Genomic DNA, 20,862 nt, shown 5'->3' on the forward strand with positions numbered 1-20,862 from the left:
TTAAATTAAAAATCCGTTTTATTTTGTTTGTTGTTATTTTAATCAGATTAAGAACTTGGTTTTATTTAATCGCTGATTAAATTGGAAGTCGAATTTTTTAAAAAGACCACTTAGGCGCTAGTTATTAAAATATATATATGTATACATATTAATATTTTGAGCACCTCTACTATTTTATATTTATTTATAGTTTTTAGAATTTATATTCATATATATGTAGTTTAGTTTACTTGTCCTTTTTATTTGTTTGAATGCCAATTGCCACACCTTTTTAGAAAATCTCATTTTCTTGGAGGTTCAACCGCAGCCTGGTTACTTCGCAAGCTCGAAAAAGCAAATAAAAGAAAGTGGCCGATAATTTCAGCGAATTGAGCACACCGGCAAACTGCTTAGGCAGCTTTTCGTCAAATTAAAAGCCAAAAAAAAAAAAACAATTGCCGAGCACAGCAGAAAAACGTCTTCTTCAGCAGCGAAGCAATGGCAAAACCACAATCCATCCACTCTCTTAATTTCCTCCTCTGTGTTTTCGTTTCCATATTTATTGCGATTTTTGTTTTGATATTATTAATTTACGTTTCAAACTTAAGAAAAATCACTAAGCCAGTTCGAGGGCGAGCTTCAGTTTACAGAGGCGACTGTTTGAATCCGCGGGCCGCGTAATCGGCAGGCGCCGAACGGTCGGAGACCTTGGGATAGCCCTCATCTCCGGGAACGCACGCCTTGCGCGAGTGGATCACACGCCATCCGCCCTTGCGGGTCCAGTCCTGTAATGAAAGTAGTGGGGTTAAGTAGTGGGATTATTACATTATCTTCAATCTCAAAGGTTGAAAAAGCTGTTTAAAAATCAATATTACAAGGCAAAAAACATGTACTTCTAAGCATAGCTCATCGTAAGCTTTGTATCTCAGTTTCAGGCGGAGAAAATACATGATCAGGAAGTATTTTCAGGTGTTAAATATATAGATGGGTATTCTCAGCATAGTTCATGTAAATAGTACAACATTTAATGGAACGATCGATATAAATTGATTGTTTTAAAGTAATGGATTCATAAACTTGTACTTAAAAATACATCTCTCCTTAGGTCATTTCAACTTCCAAAGTGATTCCTTGGTTGTCATATAGGATAATTATTGTTTTAGCAGCTTATATCATCATTGCAATATTTTATTTTTAGTAGCCCTTCACTCTACGCGAACGTGTAGATATAATGATTTTAATTTTAACTGTTAGTCTAGTCCTAAATATGTAGGCATTCTTCAAAACTGAGAATAGCTTAAAGACCTAGTAACCATTTTTTGTTACGACTTTTTAGGCGGACTTCATCATATACATTACAATTTAAAGTGTCTTGTTCAGCAGTATATATCCCCCAAAAAGGGTTTTAAATGTTTGTCTTCTACCAATTCTATTTGGAGTAAATATGCTTAGGGTAGCAACACATTGGTTTGATCCTCGTGGCTTTTAAACTGCATATAAATGCGTTTTACTGCTAAAGTAAATTTCAAAGAAACTAAAGGACATGCCTTTTATGATTATAGTAGAGGGTTAGCAGGATCGAAAATATGTCCATTACTGTCTTTTCAACACTCTTTTTCAAGGAGTACAACAAGGAACCATTCAGTACTCCAATTCCAGGAAGCAATTCGAAATGATTCACTTGCAGCTCAGCTAAGTGGAATCCTTGACCCATTACTCACATTCTGGTTGTACTTGAAGTAGTAGGCGCCGGCGTAGATTCCGGTGAGGGCGAGCAGTGCCTTTCCGGTCCAGTAGCGCACGGTGAATGCCCGCTGGAAGCCCTGTAATCCGAGCAAGCGTTACTCCTCCGATCAGAAACAAGTGATTACATAATGCCTGTGCTAATAACTCACCAGGACGGGTTCCAAAACGTTGCACACCTTGTCCAGAGGGGCGCGATAGAAGCGCTTGATGGGATTGTTGAGTTCCAGCTCCAGGGCCGGCACTTTGCGGGGTCCGTGGTGCAGCTCCTGATCCTTCAGCCACTGTTTTCGCCAAGCGCGCTCCTCCGGCAGCATTCCAATCAGGCGCTCCCGCTCGCGCACCATCCGGCCGGCAATGGCCATCGGCTTCACGCCGCCCGTATCCGAGGCACCTCCAGCTGCGGCCACCATTTTACACGGATTCTATGTGGACTTTTGCGATGTGGACGTCGGAAAACGCCAACAATTGTATAATTTAATCGGGCAGACGCAATGAAAAAAAACAGAACAGCTGTGCGGACCAGTGTGACCATAAAGTATACTTCATATCAGTTCCGAATGCGAACCGGAACCAGTCCGGAACCAGCTATTTCAAAAACGTGTTCGTTAAAAAAAATGAATTTATATTTCTACACAAATTAAGAATTATAACTAACTTCTTAGCATTCAGTTTTAACCAAATTTGTAATTTTGGCAATAATAACGTATCAGATCAAAAATTTTTTTAAAGGAAAAGTAGTAGTTTAAATGGAAAAGTTGATTTCAGGCTATGAGGGAATTTTGACTATTTTATTTTTTGTTGATAAAGGCCTCTTCTTATGTGATAATGTTTTTTGTTTGTTTTAATTCATATAATTTGTTTTATATTTACATTTTGTAACCTTTTCGTGGTTCAAGACAACTATTTCGTATGGCCTACATTTTAAAAGGATTTCTAAATACCAAGGATTTTTAAATTTGTAAATATTTAGTTGTGTATAGCAATATTTGTACCCAAATAATTGTACCTAATTGTTTAATAATATTCGAAAGTAACCTAATTAAATGATTATTAAGAATAACATTTTGCTTCGGTTCAATAAATAGCTAGATTTCCCCCCGAAAAAAGTCAGATAGGCAGCACTAAACAATTTGCGGAATCGATATCCATTGTTATCGTGTTATCGGAGCTTCACATGTTTTGCGGCGTGTGTTGAAATTGTTTGTAAAAAATAGACAATAAACGCGAATTGAGGCATGGATATAGACGAGCTGTTCGACTGCTTCGACGAAGTGGCGCCGGAGGTGCCGCCACCGGTGATCAACCTGGATGAGGAGCCCTCGGGGAGCGAAGGTGCCAAAAAGGCAAGCAAAAGGCAGGCGCAGACTAAGAATGCAGCGAAATCCTCTAAAGAAGTCGAGCAGGAGGGTCAGGAAGAGGAGCCCACCAAGCGCCTGAGAAAGGATGAGTCGGAGGATGTGGTGGTTGCGGAGGCGGAGGAGGAGGAAGATGAGGACGAGGAACCCACTCGCACCCTCGATGTGGATGATTCCGCCGCCTTGGAGGCCCTGCGCACCCGGATTGTGACCCACCTGCTGGACGCACCGAAGTCCTGCACGCACGAGGTGGCCGCCCATCCCGACCAGGAGTACATACCCCTGCAGCCGTTCAGCGGCGTTCCCAGCAAGGAGTACCCCTTCGTGCTCGATCCCTTCCAGCGCCAGGCCATCCTGTGCATCGACAACAGCCAGAGTGTCCTGGTCTCGGCCCACACGTCGGCGGGCAAGACCGTGGTGGCGGAGTACGCCATTGCCAAGTCGCTGGCCGCCAAGCAGCGCGTCATCTACACCACGCCCATCAAGGCGCTGTCCAACCAGAAGTTCCGCGAGTTCACCGACGAGTTCAAGGACGTGGGCCTGGTCACCGGCGATGTGACCATCAATCCCTCGGCCTCCTGCCTGATCATGACCACGGAGATCCTGCGGAACATGCTGTACCGCGGCAGTGAGATCATGCGCGAGGTGGGCTGGGTGATCTTCGACGAGATCCACTACATGCGCGACAAGGAGCGCGGCGTCGTCTGGGAGGAGACGCTCATCCTGCTGCCGGACAACGTGCGCTACGTCTTCCTCTCGGCCACCATTCCCAATGCCCGGCAGTTCGCCGAGTGGGTCTGCCACCTACACAAGCAGCCGTGTCACGTGGTCTACACCGACTACCGGCCCACGCCGCTCCAGCACTACATCTTCCCGGCCGGCGGCGATGGCATCCACCTCATCGTCGACGAGAAGGGGCAGTTCAAGGAGGACAACTTCACCACCGCAATGGCTGTGCTGGCTAATGCGGGTACACATATATATATATATATCTAAATCAAATGAAATCCTTGTCCTAACATTCACACTTCTTCCAGGTGAGGCTGGCAAGGGCGATCAAAAGGGACGCAATGGCGGCATCAAGGGCCACAATGCCGGACAGACGAACATCTTTAAGATCGTCAAGATGATCATGGAGCGCAACTTTGCGCCGGTCATCATATTCTCGTTCAGCAAGAAGGACTGCGAGGTCTATGCCATGCAGATGGCCAAGCTGGACTTCAATACGCCGGATGAGAAGAAGCTGGTGGACGAGGTCTTCAACAATGCCATGGATGTGCTCTCGGAGGAGGACCGCCGCCTGCCGCAGGTGGAGAACGTGCTGCCCTTGCTGCGCCGCGGCATTGGCATCCATCATGGCGGTCTGCTGCCCATCCTCAAGGAGACCATCGAGATCCTCTTCGGCGAGGGTCTGATCAAGGCCCTGTTCGCCACCGAAACCTTTGCCATGGGCCTCAACATGCCGGCCAGGACGGTGCTGTTTACGGCACCGCGAAAGTTTGACGGCAAGGACTTCCGGTGGATCAGCTCCGGCGAGTACATCCAGATGGCGGGACGCGCCGGCCGTCGCGGATTGGATGACAAGGGCATCGTCATCCTGATGATCGACGAGAAGGTGTCGCCGGCCGTGGGCCGCGACATTGTGCAGGGCAAGGCGGATCCGATCAACTCGGCCTTCCATCTCACCTACAACATGGTGCTGAACCTGCTGCGCGTGGAGGAGATCAATCCGGAGTACATGCTGGAGCGCAGCTTCTACCAGTTCCAGAACCAGGCCGCTCTGCCCGGCCTGCATGATCAGGTGGAGCAAAAGACCCTAGAGCTGAATAAGCTGAGCATCAAGGATGAGCACAACATCGCCTCCTACCACCACATACGCTCCCAGCTGGATCACCATGGCAAGGAGTTCCGCCAGTGGCTAACGAAGCCGCAGTATCTGCTGCCCTTCTTGCAGCCGGGCCGCCTGGTCAAGGTGTCCGCCGGCTCGCAGGAGTACGACTGGGGCATCGTGCTGAACTTCAAGAAGCAGGACCAGAGCCGCAAGAATCCGCTGAAGTGCGAGCCCAGCGTCACCATCGATGTGCTGCTGCACGTGAGCGAGGCGGCGGCCAAGACCGGCGACACGGAGCCCTGTCGCCCCAACGAACGGGGCTGCATGGAGGTGGTGCCCGTGGCGCACACGCTCATCACCCAGATCAGCTCGATCCGTGTGTACTTCCCCAACGATCTGCGCAGCGCGGACAATCGGAGGGCCGTGCTAAAGACCATCCAGGAGGCCAAGAAGCGATTCCCCCTGGGGCCGCCGGTCCTCAATCCCATCGACGACATGAACATCAAGGAGAAGGAGTTCCGCACCATTGTGGACACCATCAGCCAGTTTGAGGCGCGCCTGGAGGAGCATCCGCTGCACAAGTCGCCGGAGCTGGAGCACATCCACCGGCGCTACCAGGACAAGGTGCAGCTGCAGAAGGAGCTGCAAGACCTGAAGGCCGAGCTGAAGGCCGCGCGCAGTCTGCTGCAGATGGAGGAGCTGAAGCACCGCAAGCGCGTGCTCCGCCGCATGGGCTACTGCAAGCCGGGCGACGTCATCGAGTTCAAGGGTCGCGTGGCCTGCGAACTGAGCTCGGCGGACGAGCTGCTAATGACCGAGATGATTTTCAACGGGGTGTTCAACGACTTGACCGCTCCGCAAGCGGTGTCGCTGCTCTCCTGCTTCGTGTGCGACGAGAAGTCCAGTGAGTCGCCGAAAAGCGCGACGGAGCTGTCGGGACCACTGCGCTCCATGCAGGATCTGGCACGGCGCATCGCCAAGGTCTCCACCGAGTGCAAGCTGGATCTGGACGCCGACTCGTATGTGGACAAGTTCAAGCCCTTCCTCATGGACGTGGTGCTGGCCTGGTGCAAGGGCTCCAGCTTCCTGGCCGTCTGCAAGATGACCGACATCTTCGAGGGCTCCATCATTCGGTGCATGCGCCGCCTGGAGGAGCTGCTGCGCCAGATGTGCCAGGCCTCCAAGACGATCGGCAACACGGACCTGGAGAACAAGTTCTCCGAGGGCATTCGGCTGCTCAAGCGCGACATTGTCTTTGCCGCCTCGTTGTATCTGTAAGACTTTAGGAAAAGCTATTTTAAGGCATTGTTTCCCGTTCCAATTAGGTTTTTGGAGTCGATTTTGGCTTGATTTCTGCAAAAAAAGTAGTATTTTTCGGAAACGAAAAGCTTAAAAGGGTTTCGTGTATCTTAGGATTTGAAAAACTTGAAACTAATCTTAGGTTAAGACAGTTCAAGTACGGAACCGACATCCTTTGTATATTTTCAATGATTATATGACAACAGAAGTGAATAAAAGCAATCATACCTTGATAATTAAGAATGTATGATGTATATTTGTTTTATTTCTGCGTAAGTTTCACGAATAACTCTGGATGGTTATTAGATATTGCAAAGCAGACGATAATATATTCATAACCAGATATTTGATTAATAAAACAAACAAAAGCACTTCACAAAACAACATAAAGTAAATTAATAATATTTTATTTCGGGACAGATACATTAAACTAAACTAGAGTAAATAAAAACATATAAAGTGTTAATACATTATGCTTTCAAATGAAAATATATACAAGAAATATAAGTGTACACGATACTTATGAAAACATAAAGTTATTGGACGGTTCACACTGATTTTGTATGGTCATTGTTGGCTTATATGCGACACATAAAACATATACAAAACGTATAACTAAACGTAGGTCTATTTAAACGAAAGGCACACTTAGTCGGTACATGGATGTGGATGGATCCATCGCAGACAATTACAAGAACTGTAGGTATTGCTCTTGATGATGTGTGGGAGTGGCTAAAATCTAATGTTTTACATGGTAATCTTATGCTAAGGGACGCGACAATGTTATGGATTTTTAATAATTTAATTACTTTTTTTGTTACTTTAATGTTACTTTATTTTTGTTCTATAACATTTGTCACATTTTATATACTATCTTTACACATTCATTCGATATTACTGTCACTTCTGTTTGCTTTTATTGCAATTAAAAGTTTATCTAACTAATCTCTTGGAAGTGACAGTTTTAGCAGAACTCTTGTATATCTTATTATTAAATAATACTAATATACATATATTTTATTATATTTGTATATGTACAATTAGAGGCCGATTATAAGGCTATGGAATGTCATTGATATGGATTTGTATTCGTTGGGTTATCAAACTTACGAACAAATAAACTTAAAACAATATGTTACGAATATAGGTTTTGCCTATGCTACAACTCAAAACTGAGATCTCACAGATCTATTTAAAAACGTATTATAAATACAAAAATTAAACTTACATTTTTCGGAAAACAACTAGCTAATATTAATTGAAGTCCCAGGAAGAACTGTAATGTAAAAAAAGGTATAGATAAATATTGGATTTGATTGAAATCGAAAACAGTAAGGAGGGATTAAAAGAGGTAAAAATAAGATAAATAAATTTAAATAAAAAAATAAATATAAATATAACCCTTTTTCTTTCTTTAATAAGTGATTAGGGATTAACACGTAGACTTTATAATCTTTGGTAAAACAATCTTTTAAGGCTTTCGAGGCTATACAAAATCCAGTTTTATTTATTTTTTAGCCTATGCAAGATTTTATTTGATAAGATAAAGGTACTAACTTGTAGATAAAATGGGAAATATTCTTATTTAGCATGATAAAGACGACTTATAGACTTATGTAAAAGGCATTCAAGGCTATACAAAATCCGGATAAATTTGTTATTTAATTTTTTAATGGGTAATAAGAGATAAAGGCACTTAATTTAATGTAAAATCCTATTTATTTTAAGGCTTTCGGGGCTATTTGAAGTCCAGTTTTGATTATTTTTTAACTTAATTAATTTTTTTAATAGCAGATATAGTCTTTAGTAATTTTCTATTTCGTATTTTCTAGCTAAAAGTGGTATTCAAAAAGGACTACAGTGGAACCTACCTTCACGTTCCCTTGTGGGATCATCGACATGCTCGGTTATTGGACGATTTGGCTGACTCCCTAAGCGCATCCCGCGCTTAGAGAGCGGTTACTTAGACGGATGTCTGAGGCACTCCCTCCACCAGGTGGGTTCGTCTGGGCTGTGCCGCTGGCTGCGAACTCAGCGTGGCCGTGGTGGTGTGGGTGGTGGTGCTCCGTGCGGAGGGCACTGGCGTGGTACTTCGACTGCTCCCAGAGACACTGGCGGCGGCGGCGGCTGGAACCCTTTTGGCTGGCTCCGACTGCAGTTGCGGCACCGGAGTGCTGGACAGTGGCTGCAGCAGACGCTTCTCCTCCACGGGAGCCGCCAACTTGGCCGGAGATCCGTGGCCATTCCCATTTGGCTGGGCCCGTGGAGTGGCGGCCCGATCGCTCGACTTGACGACCAGGTGGCCATTGGTCTCCTTCAGAGAGATCCCCGACTTAAGCGAGGCCTGGCTGCTGGACTTCTGGGTCATGGCCAGCGAACTGGGTGATCGCAGCGAGGTGGTGTCCGTGTGCGCCTTGCTGGCCAGCGTCTTAGAGGAGGGTGAGTCCCGGTACTCGTAGATGTTGTCGCGGGAGCGCAGCGCATGATGGTTGGTCACCATGTGGGCGTTGTCCACACCCCGAGCATCCGCTTCCGGTTCCAAGCCCTCGCCATTGATGAAGACATCCTCGTCGTAGAAGCGATCCGATTGGCTGAAAAGGATTTATAGACTGATTAAAAATTTGAATAATAAAAAAGAAAAATATATATATATATATATTATATATATTACATATTTAAATTAAATTGTTATATTTAATTAATTAATTTAAATTAGTATTAAATTAATTGGTTTTTTTAAGAGTTAAATATTTGAATAAGTGAGGAAAACATTTGATAAAAAATGGGTCCAATTTGCTTTAAATGTTTTTTATTTAAGTTTGATGTGGCTTTAATTAATAACAAGTTTTCAGATGTAAAATCTATGCCAAAAATAGTCAAATAAAATAAATACAAAATATATTGTGTAATATTTAAAATAACTTAAAAAAGGAATAGATAAAAATCAAAAATCAAATCAATTCAAAAATCAAAATTAGCGATAAAGAATTGCTGTGTTAAAAATTTCTATATTAGTAATAACATGGTATAAATTCGTTATTATTGTTATATAGTTTGTAAAGAAGAAAACAAATGAAACTTTAAAGTACTTCTACTTTAAAAAAAAAAGAAAAAAGAAGTATGAAGTATTTGTATTTATTAAATCTTTTTTTATTTTTTACCATTGTAGATTATATTCCTGGAATCACTCATTCCCAAACTTACCGCTTGGCGTTGCGCCACATGATGCAGCAGATGACCACCAGGACAATGAGGAAGAAGCAGGTCACCGACATGCTCCAGAAGGCGATCTGCAGCGGTTCCTTGGGCTCCCACCAATACTCCGTGGTGGGAGGATATGTGGGCACCAGCACCCCGATCACCGTGGGCAGATACTGCGTCCAGAAGGCGCACTCCGTCTGCCGGTAGTTCAGCAGGATGGACGAGTTGAACGTGGTGTTGATGTTCAGGTAGCGAATCTCGCCCTGGTACGCTCGCTGGAAGTGCATGCCCAGCACCTGTTGGGGCGTCGGATTGCTGAAATATAAATGGATGGGGTTGAGAATTTACCAAGTTCGAAATTGGGAAGGAATTGATCCATGATAGACATTTCCTTACAACAAAATGTAAGCTCATGAATATTAAACAAAAAGTTACAAACTAAAGAAGTTACAGTGTATTTCCAATACAAACAAGAAAAGATAAACAAATAAACAAATTTCAATGATGATTTTTAGCGAAATTGAAACTTATAAGTTATTGCTGGTGAATGATGGTGAAAATTAAAAACAATAATGATTTTAATGTTTTTCTTTCGATTTTCATAGAAACCATTATAAATAAAAATTTTTTTAAGCAAAATTCAAAGCAATTTGTTATTAATTTTATATTCGACTTGAAGATGATTTAAATAAATATTAAAAAAAATTAAATAATCATACAAAGGTGGTCATAGAAGCACAATTAAAAATTAATAAACCTTAAAAATAACAAAACATTTTAATTTAACAAGTTTGAAAGAGGTATAATAGTCTCAACTTTAGCAATTTGATGTCTTTACGTTAATTGAACTACGTTAATGGTTATCAGTACTTAAGCCCCGCCATGCGAGGCAGATATTAATTAAAATTGTAATAAATCGTTTAGTGACTCACCCGTATCTGGCAAAGTTGGAGTAGGTCTGCATGAAGAAGTGGCTCATGTTGCGATCGTTGTCCGTCCACATGTTGCGCTGCAGGTGCTCCTTCTTGGGAAAGAACTCGGTGTCTAGGAAGGGGGCTCCGGTGAGGAAGTACCTCTCCGTGTCGTGGGGATACTTCCGCCACTGCGGTAGATTCAGTGCCTCCACGGTGGTGTTCAGCACGTACATGTAGACGGGCACCTTTTGCTCGAGCATCAGCTTGACCATCTGGTCCACCGGTGCCCGGTAGTACAGATCGCTGAGCATGTTGATATACTGATCCCGGATGATGGTGTTGTTGTTGGGATCCGGCCAGAACGTGTACATGTATTTGATGGCCTCATAGACTCCGTTCGGATTCAGCGTATAGTTGTATCGAAAGACGTGTTCGCGTATCTTCTGGTCAAAGAACCGCCCATCCAGCTCGTAGTACGGACTTAGCGATTCATTTTGGGCCACAAAGAAGGCCGCCTCCTGCGTGGTGACGCCCGTCATGTACTGGATGTTCCGGTTGAACTTGCCGGCCCGGATGAGTGTCTCCGGCGTTTGGGTGAGGAAGCGCCAGTCCTTCTCGCGCCAGCCCTCGTACCAATCGTCGCCGGGCAGCGTGAAGTTGTGGTCCAGAACCGGACCCCAGGGAAAACTGCCCACTTGGGGGGCAAACTCCGCGTTGCCCAGCTCATAGAAACTGCGTCCGGTGCGCAGGCAGTTGACCAGCTTCCACGACGACTCAATCGAGCAGCCCAGCACTTGTCCCAGCACACGGCTTGTGTTTTGGGCCCGGTACTTGTCCTGGATCAGGGCCCAATCCGCCAAAGCCGATCCCGACTGGGCGATAACCCGCCTCACGATATTCCGCGTCTGCGGTGCCACCATCAGAAGACCGGCGGACGCACCACCTGCTCCGGGACCAAACAGCGTTATGGAGTCCCGATCGCCGTTGAAGAACTCGATGTTGTCGTGCACCCAACGCAGCGCCATCGCCTGATCCAGGATTCCGTAGTTCCCGGGCGAGTTCTCGTCGCCCGTCGACAGGAATCCCAGGGCACCAAGGCGGTAGTTCAGCGTCACCACCACCACGTCGTAGAAGGAGGCCAGCACATGTCCCTGGAACAAGTTCGACGCTCCGCGGATGAACTCCCCGCCATGGATGTACACCATCACCGGGTACTTCTGAGCCACGCCAGCGCCAGTCTGTAGAAATGATATAGCATATTGATTAACTGACAACTAATTGGGTTTCTTACAAATTATGGTCTTTTAAATAATGTGCACCAAAAAAAAAAAATTCAAATTTAGTTTTAGTAAGTGTGTCTTGAAAATAACCCACATAGAGTAAGTTTTATTTTCACTTGGCACTCATCACTTTTCTGCTGTTACACAGCACAGATTAAATGTAAGCCCAAAAAAAAAAACTGAAAGTTTAGTTTTAATAAGTAAACCCCTATTGTTTTAGTTTTATTTCTATACCGAAGTGTATAGAATTGTAGTCTAAAGCCTTATTTTTAAACCACATAAGTTTCGTTTTAATGCTTTCGTGGTATTAAGAAATTAAGGCATTTCGCTGAGTTAGGCAAAATTATGTTATTTCTTTTATTTTAAAACTATTTTGAGGTACAGATTCAATAAAAACAAGCAAATAGCGCTTAAGTTTAAAAACTATCCTTTAGTTGTAATTAAACTGTATGGCAATTTTAAGAGCATGGTTATATCTCAACTTACCTTGGGTGAATAGACGTTCAAGTAGAGGCAATCCTCGTCCATGTCCATGACTCCCTTGGTGGCGCCGGTGTAGCGGACCGGCTGAGGGCAGGCGGGTCCGAAGTCGACGGCCTGGACCAGCTGCCATCCGCGGTGGACGCGGGGTGGCTTGAACCTGCCCTCGAAAGTGGGCGGCATGGCGTAGGGGATGCCCAGGAAGACCGAGCACTCGCCCATCACCCGATCCACGGTGGAGTGGTAGGGTCGGTAGAAGGACTTGGGATCGGGATTGTCGTACATGTACACCTTGAAGCCCTGCACCTGGCCATAGTTTGTGGTCACGAACACATCCCGTTCAAGGGTCAAGGAGTCGCGACGCTGTTTGCCCTGCAGATCCTCTCGCCATCCGGCCAAAACTCCCGGGAACTGGGTCCGTGCATTGGGATCGTTCTGCGATTGGGGCAAAAGAAATGAAGACCATCATTAGCCCCTTTCACATGGTTGAACAATTAGAGACTCTAAGCCGATCGGTGCATGGGCGACATGTGTAATTGATTAAGTCGCCTTTGGCTCCGTTCGCTGACATGAAAACTTAATTAAGATTATTGCTTTGATATTGGAACGAGATCTGCTGATCGGACAAACTCTATCTCCCTCAATGACTTGGCATTGTTCATCTATGGATCGTATCATCTCGGTTCGGTTCGGTTCTTTGGTATAGGGGTCAGTTTTTTGTGTCACTGAATTTAATTGATTAGGCGCGGGTTGGGAGCACAGAACAAAGTGTAGATCGTTTAACAAAGTTTGATTCAATGTTTGATATACAGTTTTTCTTATTAATTTGATCAGAGTATATATTGTTTGGCTGGTTATTAAGTTTAAATTAGGATCCAAAATACAAGGTTTAATTTTACAAATATGAACATTATTCTTTTAATTTTAATTCTTTTTTTCCTATTCGTATAATATATTTGAACTTTAATATTTCAATCATATTAGGAATAAAATGTTTGTTTTTATAGAAATATAAATTTTAAACAAATTTTTATTTTTTAAAATTTGTTTCAGCTTTAACCAAGGGTTATCATATGTTTTACACTAAAAAGACTAATATAACTACAAAAAATCGTACAAAAATTTGAGTAATTGAAATTTGTATATTGTTTTTTTTTGCTTACCGGATCAAATCGAAAACGATCTTCGTTTGGCATTCCTTGGGGATATTGCCCTGGGGGATTTCTGCCCGGATAGTTGGCTCCAAAACCATTTGGCTGATAATGACCATATCGGCGATCGTTGAACGTGTAAGTTCTGTAGTTGCAAAACGTAAGTGGAAAAGTTGATAAGTTAAACTGAAAATATGAAAATATGACTCACCTGTAATCTGGATCACCTGGATTTGGCCAATGATAGTCAACGCCTGGCCGCGAATAAAATCTTGGATCCCTTGTTTGTGCCTCCGTTTGCATAAAAAAGGTGCAAATCAGCAGGGGCAGGGCTAAAACCCATTTTAATTTATCGCGATATTTTAATTTGTGCATCATGGTGATCTGAAAAAATAAACAGACAATAGTTATTTAAGTTACAAAACGTGTGAAATGTGTTAATTATAGAAGCTTTTGCTCAAATTGTAATTGTAGTTTTGTATTTGTTTTCATTATTATTATTCATATACCAGAGCGTCTAAAAAGTCTCTCCTTTTACAAAGCTGTTATCCAAAACAAACACAAGCCGATACAAATAAAAACCAAAATTATACTTTAAATCTGTTATTTCTAAACTCTTTGTTCAATAAACAATCTTGATATTTGAGAAAAATGTGTTTCGGAAACTCTTACATTTATGGCCAACCCAACAATTCTTGAGCTCTATAAAAGTATAAACAAACAGAATAATAACAAATCTCGATCCGAGCTCCGAGTAAGAGTGACCAAACTGGTTTTCCATTACGTCGCTGGCTCAACTTTCTTGGCATTAGAAGAAGCCGAGAGACCGACAAACCCGTTTGAACGCTGACTCGAAAAAATGCGCTAAAAATAAGTTACAGCATAAAGTGCGACTCCCAAATGGAGGCATTGAGATGGGGAGTTGCTCAAATGGAGGGACCCCTTACTCTGACGATTACGTGCCTTGTCTGGTGCGCTGGGATCGGCGTCAATGGGTTAATTGCACCGACAATGGAGAAAGGTCATCGCTTTAAATTGGTTTAAGCTGGGGAAATTGGGTGTTGCAGGTTGTGTGATCCAATAGCAAAGCAAGCAAATTGTTTTAAAAACTGATGTATAATTGTTTTTATTTTTTGGTGAGCTAATACGCGACCGAACAATTTGACTTATATATTGGATCGTTTGTTATATGTTTTATTTTTTTTAGTAATTTATTGACTTTTTTTGTACAAACAAGACTCAACAATAATCTTTTATTCAAGAAAGATCTAAAACCATTTAAGATTGACAAAGTCATAAATCTTAAAAAGTGTATAAATTGGTCTACAGATAAATAGAAAAATAATAATACTAACAAAAGTCCATATATATATATATATATATATATATATATATATTGTACGTACCTTCTAGTCATCGAAAGATTAATAAAAAAAAGCGATAATTAATAACTGAAAAATTCCCTCAATTACATTTATGTGACAGGTGACTCCGGCTATTTCCATCCCCTTAAATACGTGTGAAAATGCAATAAAAGAAAAAATGAGAAAACACATACACCTGGCTGTTCCAAAGGTGGTTAAATTTGTATTTTGTTATTGGCGTTTGATTGGCAATGCAAGTCGTATCGATGCAACATTAGTGTCGTTACCCTGGTTGCATATATGCATTCAGGTTTACAGTTTCGGTCAACATAATAGAGATACATATTCATGATAATCTCTCCAATATTTAAAAAATGTTCCTCACTTTCTCTGATACCTTTTAAAAGTATTATAATCGAATTTCCTGTTTTAGTAACAAGCTGAACCAATTGGTAAAAATTTGTGATATTTTTAAAGAAACGGAATAAACTTTAACTGACTTTTTTTTTATTAAGGTTAAAAACAAAATTAAATTCGAAAATAAATATTCTGTATAATCTGCACCGTTTGATGTACATTTAAGATCATCTTGCTGATGCTATTGTTTTGACTGAGACTGTAGGAAAACTGGCACAAGGACTCACACAGATACGGGTGCATTAACCTGCTTGTTGAGGCCTCAAGTTACCCGGCTATTCGGTTTCTCAACCCTCGAAGGGTTCCTATTAAAATTACGGAAGTGCAAACGCCTGCACAAAAAAAATATGCCAAGCATTGTTTTATTTTCTTTTTTAACAAGACGGGCTGGGAATTTTCATATCGAATTTCGTGTCGAAATTTTGTTAGCACTTTGTTATTGTTCCGTTGATGAATCATTTTGTATAGAAGTTTAGCTTTTTTCGCAATCACCAAAGCAAACAATAAAACGCAACGATAACGCTGAAAGTGAAGCGCAGGTGCGCCTGTGTGTGTGCATATCTCTAGGGTTGTGTGTATCTGTGTGTTGGCCCACACAACACAGGTGTTGTTGTTACTCTGCACAGAAAAAAAGGCTATATTTTGTTCAAGTTTTTATAGATCTCTTTTATATGTATACAAATTTTTTGAAAAATTAAAAGTAGTTTGAAATCACTTTTGAGAATTTTTGTTTAATTATTAGTTTAATATTTTTAAATGTATTAATAAGAGTTCTTAGTGGGTATTTAAACGATTTATTGAAAATTGTTAACACTTTTAACTTTCTTGAAACAAAATCAAAACAATATCAATATGTTTTTTTGATTTGTGTATTGTGATTGTTGTTTAAGGTATCACACTCTTGCTATTTTGAACACGATAGTAGGTAGTAGCAAAAAAGGTGGCATTTTTTTCTGTGCGTGTTAATCTCACTGTTTTCACAGTTATGCTCCAATTGATGACGTTGCCGTGGCAACTTGTTGCGGCTTCTAGCCGCCGTTTCACTATCTAATCGCAATTTTTCAACCATTACCATTCGCATTTTCTTTCATTTCGATGGTATGTTGTTCACTCACAATAACTTTCTTGGCCAACGCCCCGAAAAGGTAACAAAATGAAACATTCAGCACCAACCGAAAATCCGACTGAAAACGAGAAAAAACGCAACTGAAATGACCGTTTTTGAGTCACAGACTCAGGTAAACCAGGTAAGTCTCACGCACACCAAAGCACGCAACTCAGTTAACACTCACGCTCAGTGCCGGGTTGTTACCAACAACAACTCACACAGATACACCTGGCCCAAACGATTCTTTCGATGTATTGGGCGCGCGCAGCTTTGAAGGCTCTCCGTTTCCACTACCACTTCCTCTCTCGCTTCCACTCCCCCTCACCTGTGCAAAAGTGAGCGCAATAGCACGACGGCGACCAACTACAACCGACTAACCGACCAACCGACTCTCGCGAACGCTGAACAATGTCTTAAAAACGAAAAGTATCTGAAAGTAAGCCAAGATACTTTTGCCTAACATAAATGTTAAAATATCGTTTTCCTACAGAAATGTTAACTGAAATGTTAGGAATAATGAGAGAGTGGCTCTCGCTGAATGCACTATGGGCCAGCACCACTTTTGTTGGCCACTACTGATAGCTCGCTCAATTTCAAAGATATGAAGTTAGAAATTTACCAATCGTTTTTTGATAATTTGTTGTTAAAAAAATATATTTTGCATTTCTGAAATTGGGAAATCATAGCAATGGTATTTAGTAATGTAGATTAATTTATAACTGAGAATTGTTTAGTATATTTGTATCTTTATAGTGAGCTTAAAGTTCGCAGTTTTAAAAAATGTTATAACATTTTATTTTCAACGCTTCATTAATTTTACAAGTGAAAATCTTAGAAAATTTTTCAACAATTAATTTATATTACCCAATATTTAACTAGAGTTTATGCACCAAAAACGAGTTTTTTACCCATGGTGCAACGGGGGGAGATAATGAGAGAGAGGGACAGTCAGCTGTCCGGAAGAGTCATTTGGCGTGGGTGCTAGAGGGGGAGCGGGTTCGAATGGGGTGGAGAGAGGGCCAAAATCAAGCAGCGCGTTCGTCGGGGGGTATAACATCGAAATTTCAGTTTATTGTACAACCACCTTTCATAAGTTATTATTATTTAAATACGAATTAATTAAAATTATTTAAAGTTATTGTAATTTACTAAATTTAATAAAGTATATGGTGGGGCTCAAAAGCACGATCTTAACCAGATTCATATTTTCTTAAAAGAACTTTTGTTTGTTTGTGTGTTAGATGCGATTCGACATATTTCTCCAACTAATTGCTGTCTCGTCATTCAAAGAAAACCGTTCTGAATTCGGCTTCCGTTGTGGATAACGTTGTAATGAGTTATGTTTGCATGACAAAACGGAATACAATTTTGCATAATTTCTAATTGAATTCTATTATATAGGACGCAGCCCAGACGATGGATGGATATGGATGGGTTGTGATTCACGCGTTGAACCCCGCAATGCGAAGACAATTGGCGATAAGTTCACATTTTGACCCCGACTTATTGAGCGGGTTCTTGGGCGTAGCTGCTAATTTTAATTATAACCCAAGTTCCGATGTCAAAGATGCGGGAAGCAATTAAAGCACTTGAGCATGGACACGCTTTGTTTACAATGTTGACCCTTTCTTTATTAATGAAGTGCTTAAGTCAATTAGGCTAAAGAAAACTGAAGTTAACTACTGAGGAGCAAACAAAAAGTTGTAGCGATGGGATTGAAATTTATAAGTAACATATATGGATTTTTCCTACGGATGTTCCAGACCGCCACAAAACGTAGCTAATAAACAAAATAAATTACTCTAATTATTTTCGTTTTTGGTTACCAAAAATAAATCTTTAACAATAATAATTTGAAATGCTCACTTGCTTACGCCTTTTCACTGATCTTTAAATATCCACACAATTCTAATAACAAAATTGTTTTTAATATCTTTTTTTCATTCTGCTAAATTATTCCTACACTTAAATAATTGTACTGAATTTTTCCTTTCTTGTAGTTAAACCAAAAATGCGGATGTTTTCTGTCGCCGTATTTATTTTGAAATTGTATTTATTTTGAAATGCACTCAACATTTAGATTTCAGTTTCTCGAATACCTGAAACTTGTTTCAAACAATTGCGCCAACCCATTGACCATCGGGCTTTCGAAGTGGCATTTGGCGCTAGTCAGCACTGGCTACTGCTATCGACTATCGAAAGCGCAGCTGTTTTCGTCGGAGAAAAAAATCACATAGGAAACACTCGGAGGATATCAAGGATTTTGGGATTCTGGGACTCTGTGGCGCAGCAGGAGCTGATCGTAAATAAGACTCGAACGGGAAACAGCCGAGCACTTGCGCCGGAGAGCCATGGAGCCGCCATCGCCGGGCGGAATCGCGTCCGCCGGCTCGACGCACAAATTCCATCCGTGCGATGAGGCGGTGATAGCGACCAACGACGATGCCAGCGACTGCAAGCGATGTGCGGTGCGCTTGGGCTACTGGAAGGACGACTACATCGGGTACTTTGTGCGCAACCAGGAGCGCAAGGCGCCGGAGATCAACCGGGGATACTTTGCCCGGGTCAAGGGCGTGGAGATGTGCGTCGAGAAGTTTCTGAAGGTCAGTGGTCGCTGGTCGCTGGTTGCTGGTCAGTGCTCAGTGGTGATGGCGCCCAACAGTCTGGCACGTGCCAAGGTCATCCTGTTGCATTGCTCTGTGCACTGTGTACTGTGCATGGCCATGGCCATGGTCTGCCATGCGCATGTCCTGGTTGGGATGACCTTGCCCGCCAACCGCTGCTTTGCCCCCGATCCATTCACCATCCACATTGCTCCCTCACACAGAAAACCTCGGGCAACTGCCAGATCATCAATTTGGGCTGCGGCTTCGACACACTCTACTTCCGGCTGAGGGACACCGCCCACCAGGTGAAGAACTTCATCGAGCTGGACTTCCCCACGGTGACCGCCCGCAAGTGCTACACAATCAAGCGGAACAAGGCCCTGCTGGCCAGGATTCACGACGAGGACGGGGAGGTGCGGCTGAGTCCCACGGACCTGCACGGGCCCAGCTACCACCTGATGGGCGTCGACCTGCGCAACCTCGACGAGGTGGACAACAAGCTGCAGCAGGCCGAAGTGGACTACTCCCTGCCCACCATCTTCCTCGCCGAGTGCGTGCTCGTCTATATCGAGGCGCAGAACTGTCGCAATCTGCTAAAGTGGATCGCCCAAAAGTTCCAGGCCGCCGTCTTCGTCAACTACGAGCAGGTTAGGAGTCCTTGGGGATCTATAGACTTTTGGTTAGATTTTAAAAGCTTGTTTTACTTAATGAATTAAGTTTTTAAAACATTAATCAGTTAGGAATTTAAAATTCAATTAATGTTAGATTATAAGTACATATTTGTTTTAATTTATTTTTATTTACCTTCTTAAACGGTCTAAACATCTCAGCTTTTTCTTTTTAATTCATTAGTCAAATTTATAAATTCTATTCCTACAAGTAAAAAGAGTTAGGAATTCAGAATTTAAATAATGCTTAGCATGTTAAGTAAATATATTTATTTTTATAAATTACATGCTGAAAGGGCATTTGTCAAATTATTTGTGCTTTTTCCGAGTTAGAAATTGAAAATTCAATTAACACTTGCTTAAAGGCATTTGGCAAATTATTTTAATATTTTATTCCCCAGAAAAAGTTTTATTCTTTTTAATATACAAAATTTTATTCTTAAAAGTTGAGGAAGCTAGGCAGTTCGTTAGTTTTTACCTATTGTATTTTTATTAATTACCTGAAAAAATTCAGCCTTTTTAATGTATTATCTTGTAAAATTATTTAATATTTTTAAAAAGCAAACTACTTTAAAAACTTCAGGTGAACATGAACGACCGCTTTGGCGATGTGATGCTCAACAACCTGCGCGGACGCGGCTGCAGCCTGGCAGGAGTGGAGTCCTGTCTGTCGCTGGAGACGCAGCGGAATCGCTTCAAGGACAGCGGCTGGACAGGAGCGCGCGCCTGGGACATGGTGCAGGTGTACGAGAGCATCTCGGCGGCCGAAAGGCAGCGCATCGAGCGGCTGGAGATGCTGGACGAGGGCGAACTGCTGCTGCAGCTGTTCCAGCACTACTGCCTGGTGGTTGCCTGGCTGGGCGTGACCTTCCAGGACATAGATATCACGTGCGTGCCAGTGTAAACATTCGTACCTAACTGCCAGAGGTCCCCCAATGTTCCCCGATCACTAACGAATCGCTTTTTTCTATCCCTATCCATGCAGCGTCGAGGAGCTGATGTCGTCGCTAAACATTGACTAGGAGGAGCTGTGAGGGAGGCAAGGATGAAGAGACAGCCAACTTGGATGCACTATTTATTGACTCTTCTTTGCTCGACTCGGAAGGAAGGCCATGCCAAAAGATTTTGCTTCTCAACGTGTTAAACTTAATAACAACTAATTATACAAAAACCATCGAAATCAAAATGTATTTAAACAACTATCCCACACGGATCCACTCACACATTGCTTGATTTGTACACTTTTTAATGTTCCTTATACATTTTTCCCTTGTTACATTCTTTATAATTTAAACGCTTATTTTATTCTTGAAATTGCTCACTAATTTATCACCGAATCTTGGCGTAGATTGATAGGCCATTCATTCATTCCCCAATTCTAGTGTGCGTATTAAGTGTAAATGTATTTCGAAATTAATAAAAACAAAACTTAATTGCAAAACTGAAATAGATTTTGTTTAATT

The 20,862-nt window shown here is 42.2% G+C and overlaps 4 protein-coding genes across 9 annotated transcripts; 2 read left to right on the top strand and 2 right to left on the bottom strand.

Annotated features, from left to right (window-relative positions):
* Positions 1-519: 519 nt before the first annotated feature.
* Positions 520-2,260, bottom strand: LOC128263095 (uncharacterized). The gene is made up of 3 exons (XM_052997800.1): positions 1,875-2,260; positions 1,701-1,802; positions 520-764 (listed from the first exon to the last, which is right to left on the bottom strand). Exons 1-3 carry the CDS (start codon positions 2,133-2,135, stop codon positions 624-626), a joined length of 504 nt encoding a protein of 167 aa, XP_052853760.1. The 5' UTR covers positions 2,136-2,260; the 3' UTR covers positions 520-623.
* Positions 2,261-2,858: 598 nt separating this feature from the next.
* LOC128263093 (exosome RNA helicase MTR4) lies at positions 2,859-6,678 on the top strand. The gene is made up of 2 exons (XM_052997792.1): positions 2,859-4,050; positions 4,118-6,678. The coding sequence occupies exons 1-2, from the start codon at positions 2,961-2,963 to the stop codon at positions 6,187-6,189; spliced, it is 3,162 nt and encodes a 1,053-aa protein (XP_052853752.1). The 5' UTR covers positions 2,859-2,960; the 3' UTR covers positions 6,190-6,678.
* Positions 6,679-7,031: 353 nt separating this feature from the next.
* LOC128263094 (acetylcholinesterase) lies at positions 7,032-16,533 on the bottom strand. 5 transcript variants are annotated; one of them, XM_052997795.1, is made up of 9 exons: positions 16,310-16,327; positions 16,133-16,201; positions 13,448-13,620; positions 13,249-13,381; positions 12,092-12,520; positions 10,344-11,563; positions 9,415-9,726; positions 8,082-8,801; positions 7,032-7,486 (listed from the first exon to the last, which is right to left on the bottom strand). In XM_052997795.1, the coding sequence occupies exons 3-8, from the start codon at positions 13,612-13,614 to the stop codon at positions 8,174-8,176; spliced, it is 2,889 nt and encodes a 962-aa protein (XP_052853755.1). In that variant the 5' UTR covers positions 13,615-13,620; positions 16,133-16,201; positions 16,310-16,327; the 3' UTR covers positions 7,032-7,486; positions 8,082-8,173. The 5 variants fall into 5 exon arrangements, with proteins under 5 accessions (XP_052853755.1, XP_052853753.1, XP_052853754.1 ...); XM_052997793.1 differs by having other exon boundaries at positions 16,090-16,201; positions 16,310-16,325; XM_052997794.1 differs by lacking the exons at positions 16,133-16,201; positions 16,310-16,327 and adding an exon at positions 16,451-16,533.
* A 1,761-nt stretch (positions 16,534-18,294) lies between these two features.
* On the top strand, positions 18,295-20,846 carry LOC128263097 (leucine carboxyl methyltransferase 1). Of its 2 annotated transcripts, none has more exons than XM_052997802.1 (4): positions 18,295-18,728; positions 18,953-19,378; positions 19,983-20,299; positions 20,385-20,846. In XM_052997802.1, exons 1-4 carry the CDS (start codon positions 18,477-18,479, stop codon positions 20,419-20,421), a joined length of 1,032 nt encoding a protein of 343 aa, XP_052853762.1. In that variant the 5' UTR covers positions 18,295-18,476; the 3' UTR covers positions 20,422-20,846. The 2 variants fall into 2 exon arrangements, with proteins under 2 accessions (XP_052853762.1, XP_052853763.1); XM_052997803.1 differs by having other exon boundaries at positions 19,983-20,287.
* Positions 20,847-20,862: the final 16 nt, after the last annotated feature.

The sequence above is a fragment of the Drosophila gunungcola genome, unplaced genomic scaffold (assembly GCF_025200985.1).
Source record: "Drosophila gunungcola strain Sukarami unplaced genomic scaffold, Dgunungcola_SK_2 000001F, whole genome shotgun sequence".
In the NCBI taxonomy this organism is placed as follows: Eukaryota; Metazoa; Arthropoda; class Insecta; order Diptera; family Drosophilidae; genus Drosophila; species Drosophila gunungcola.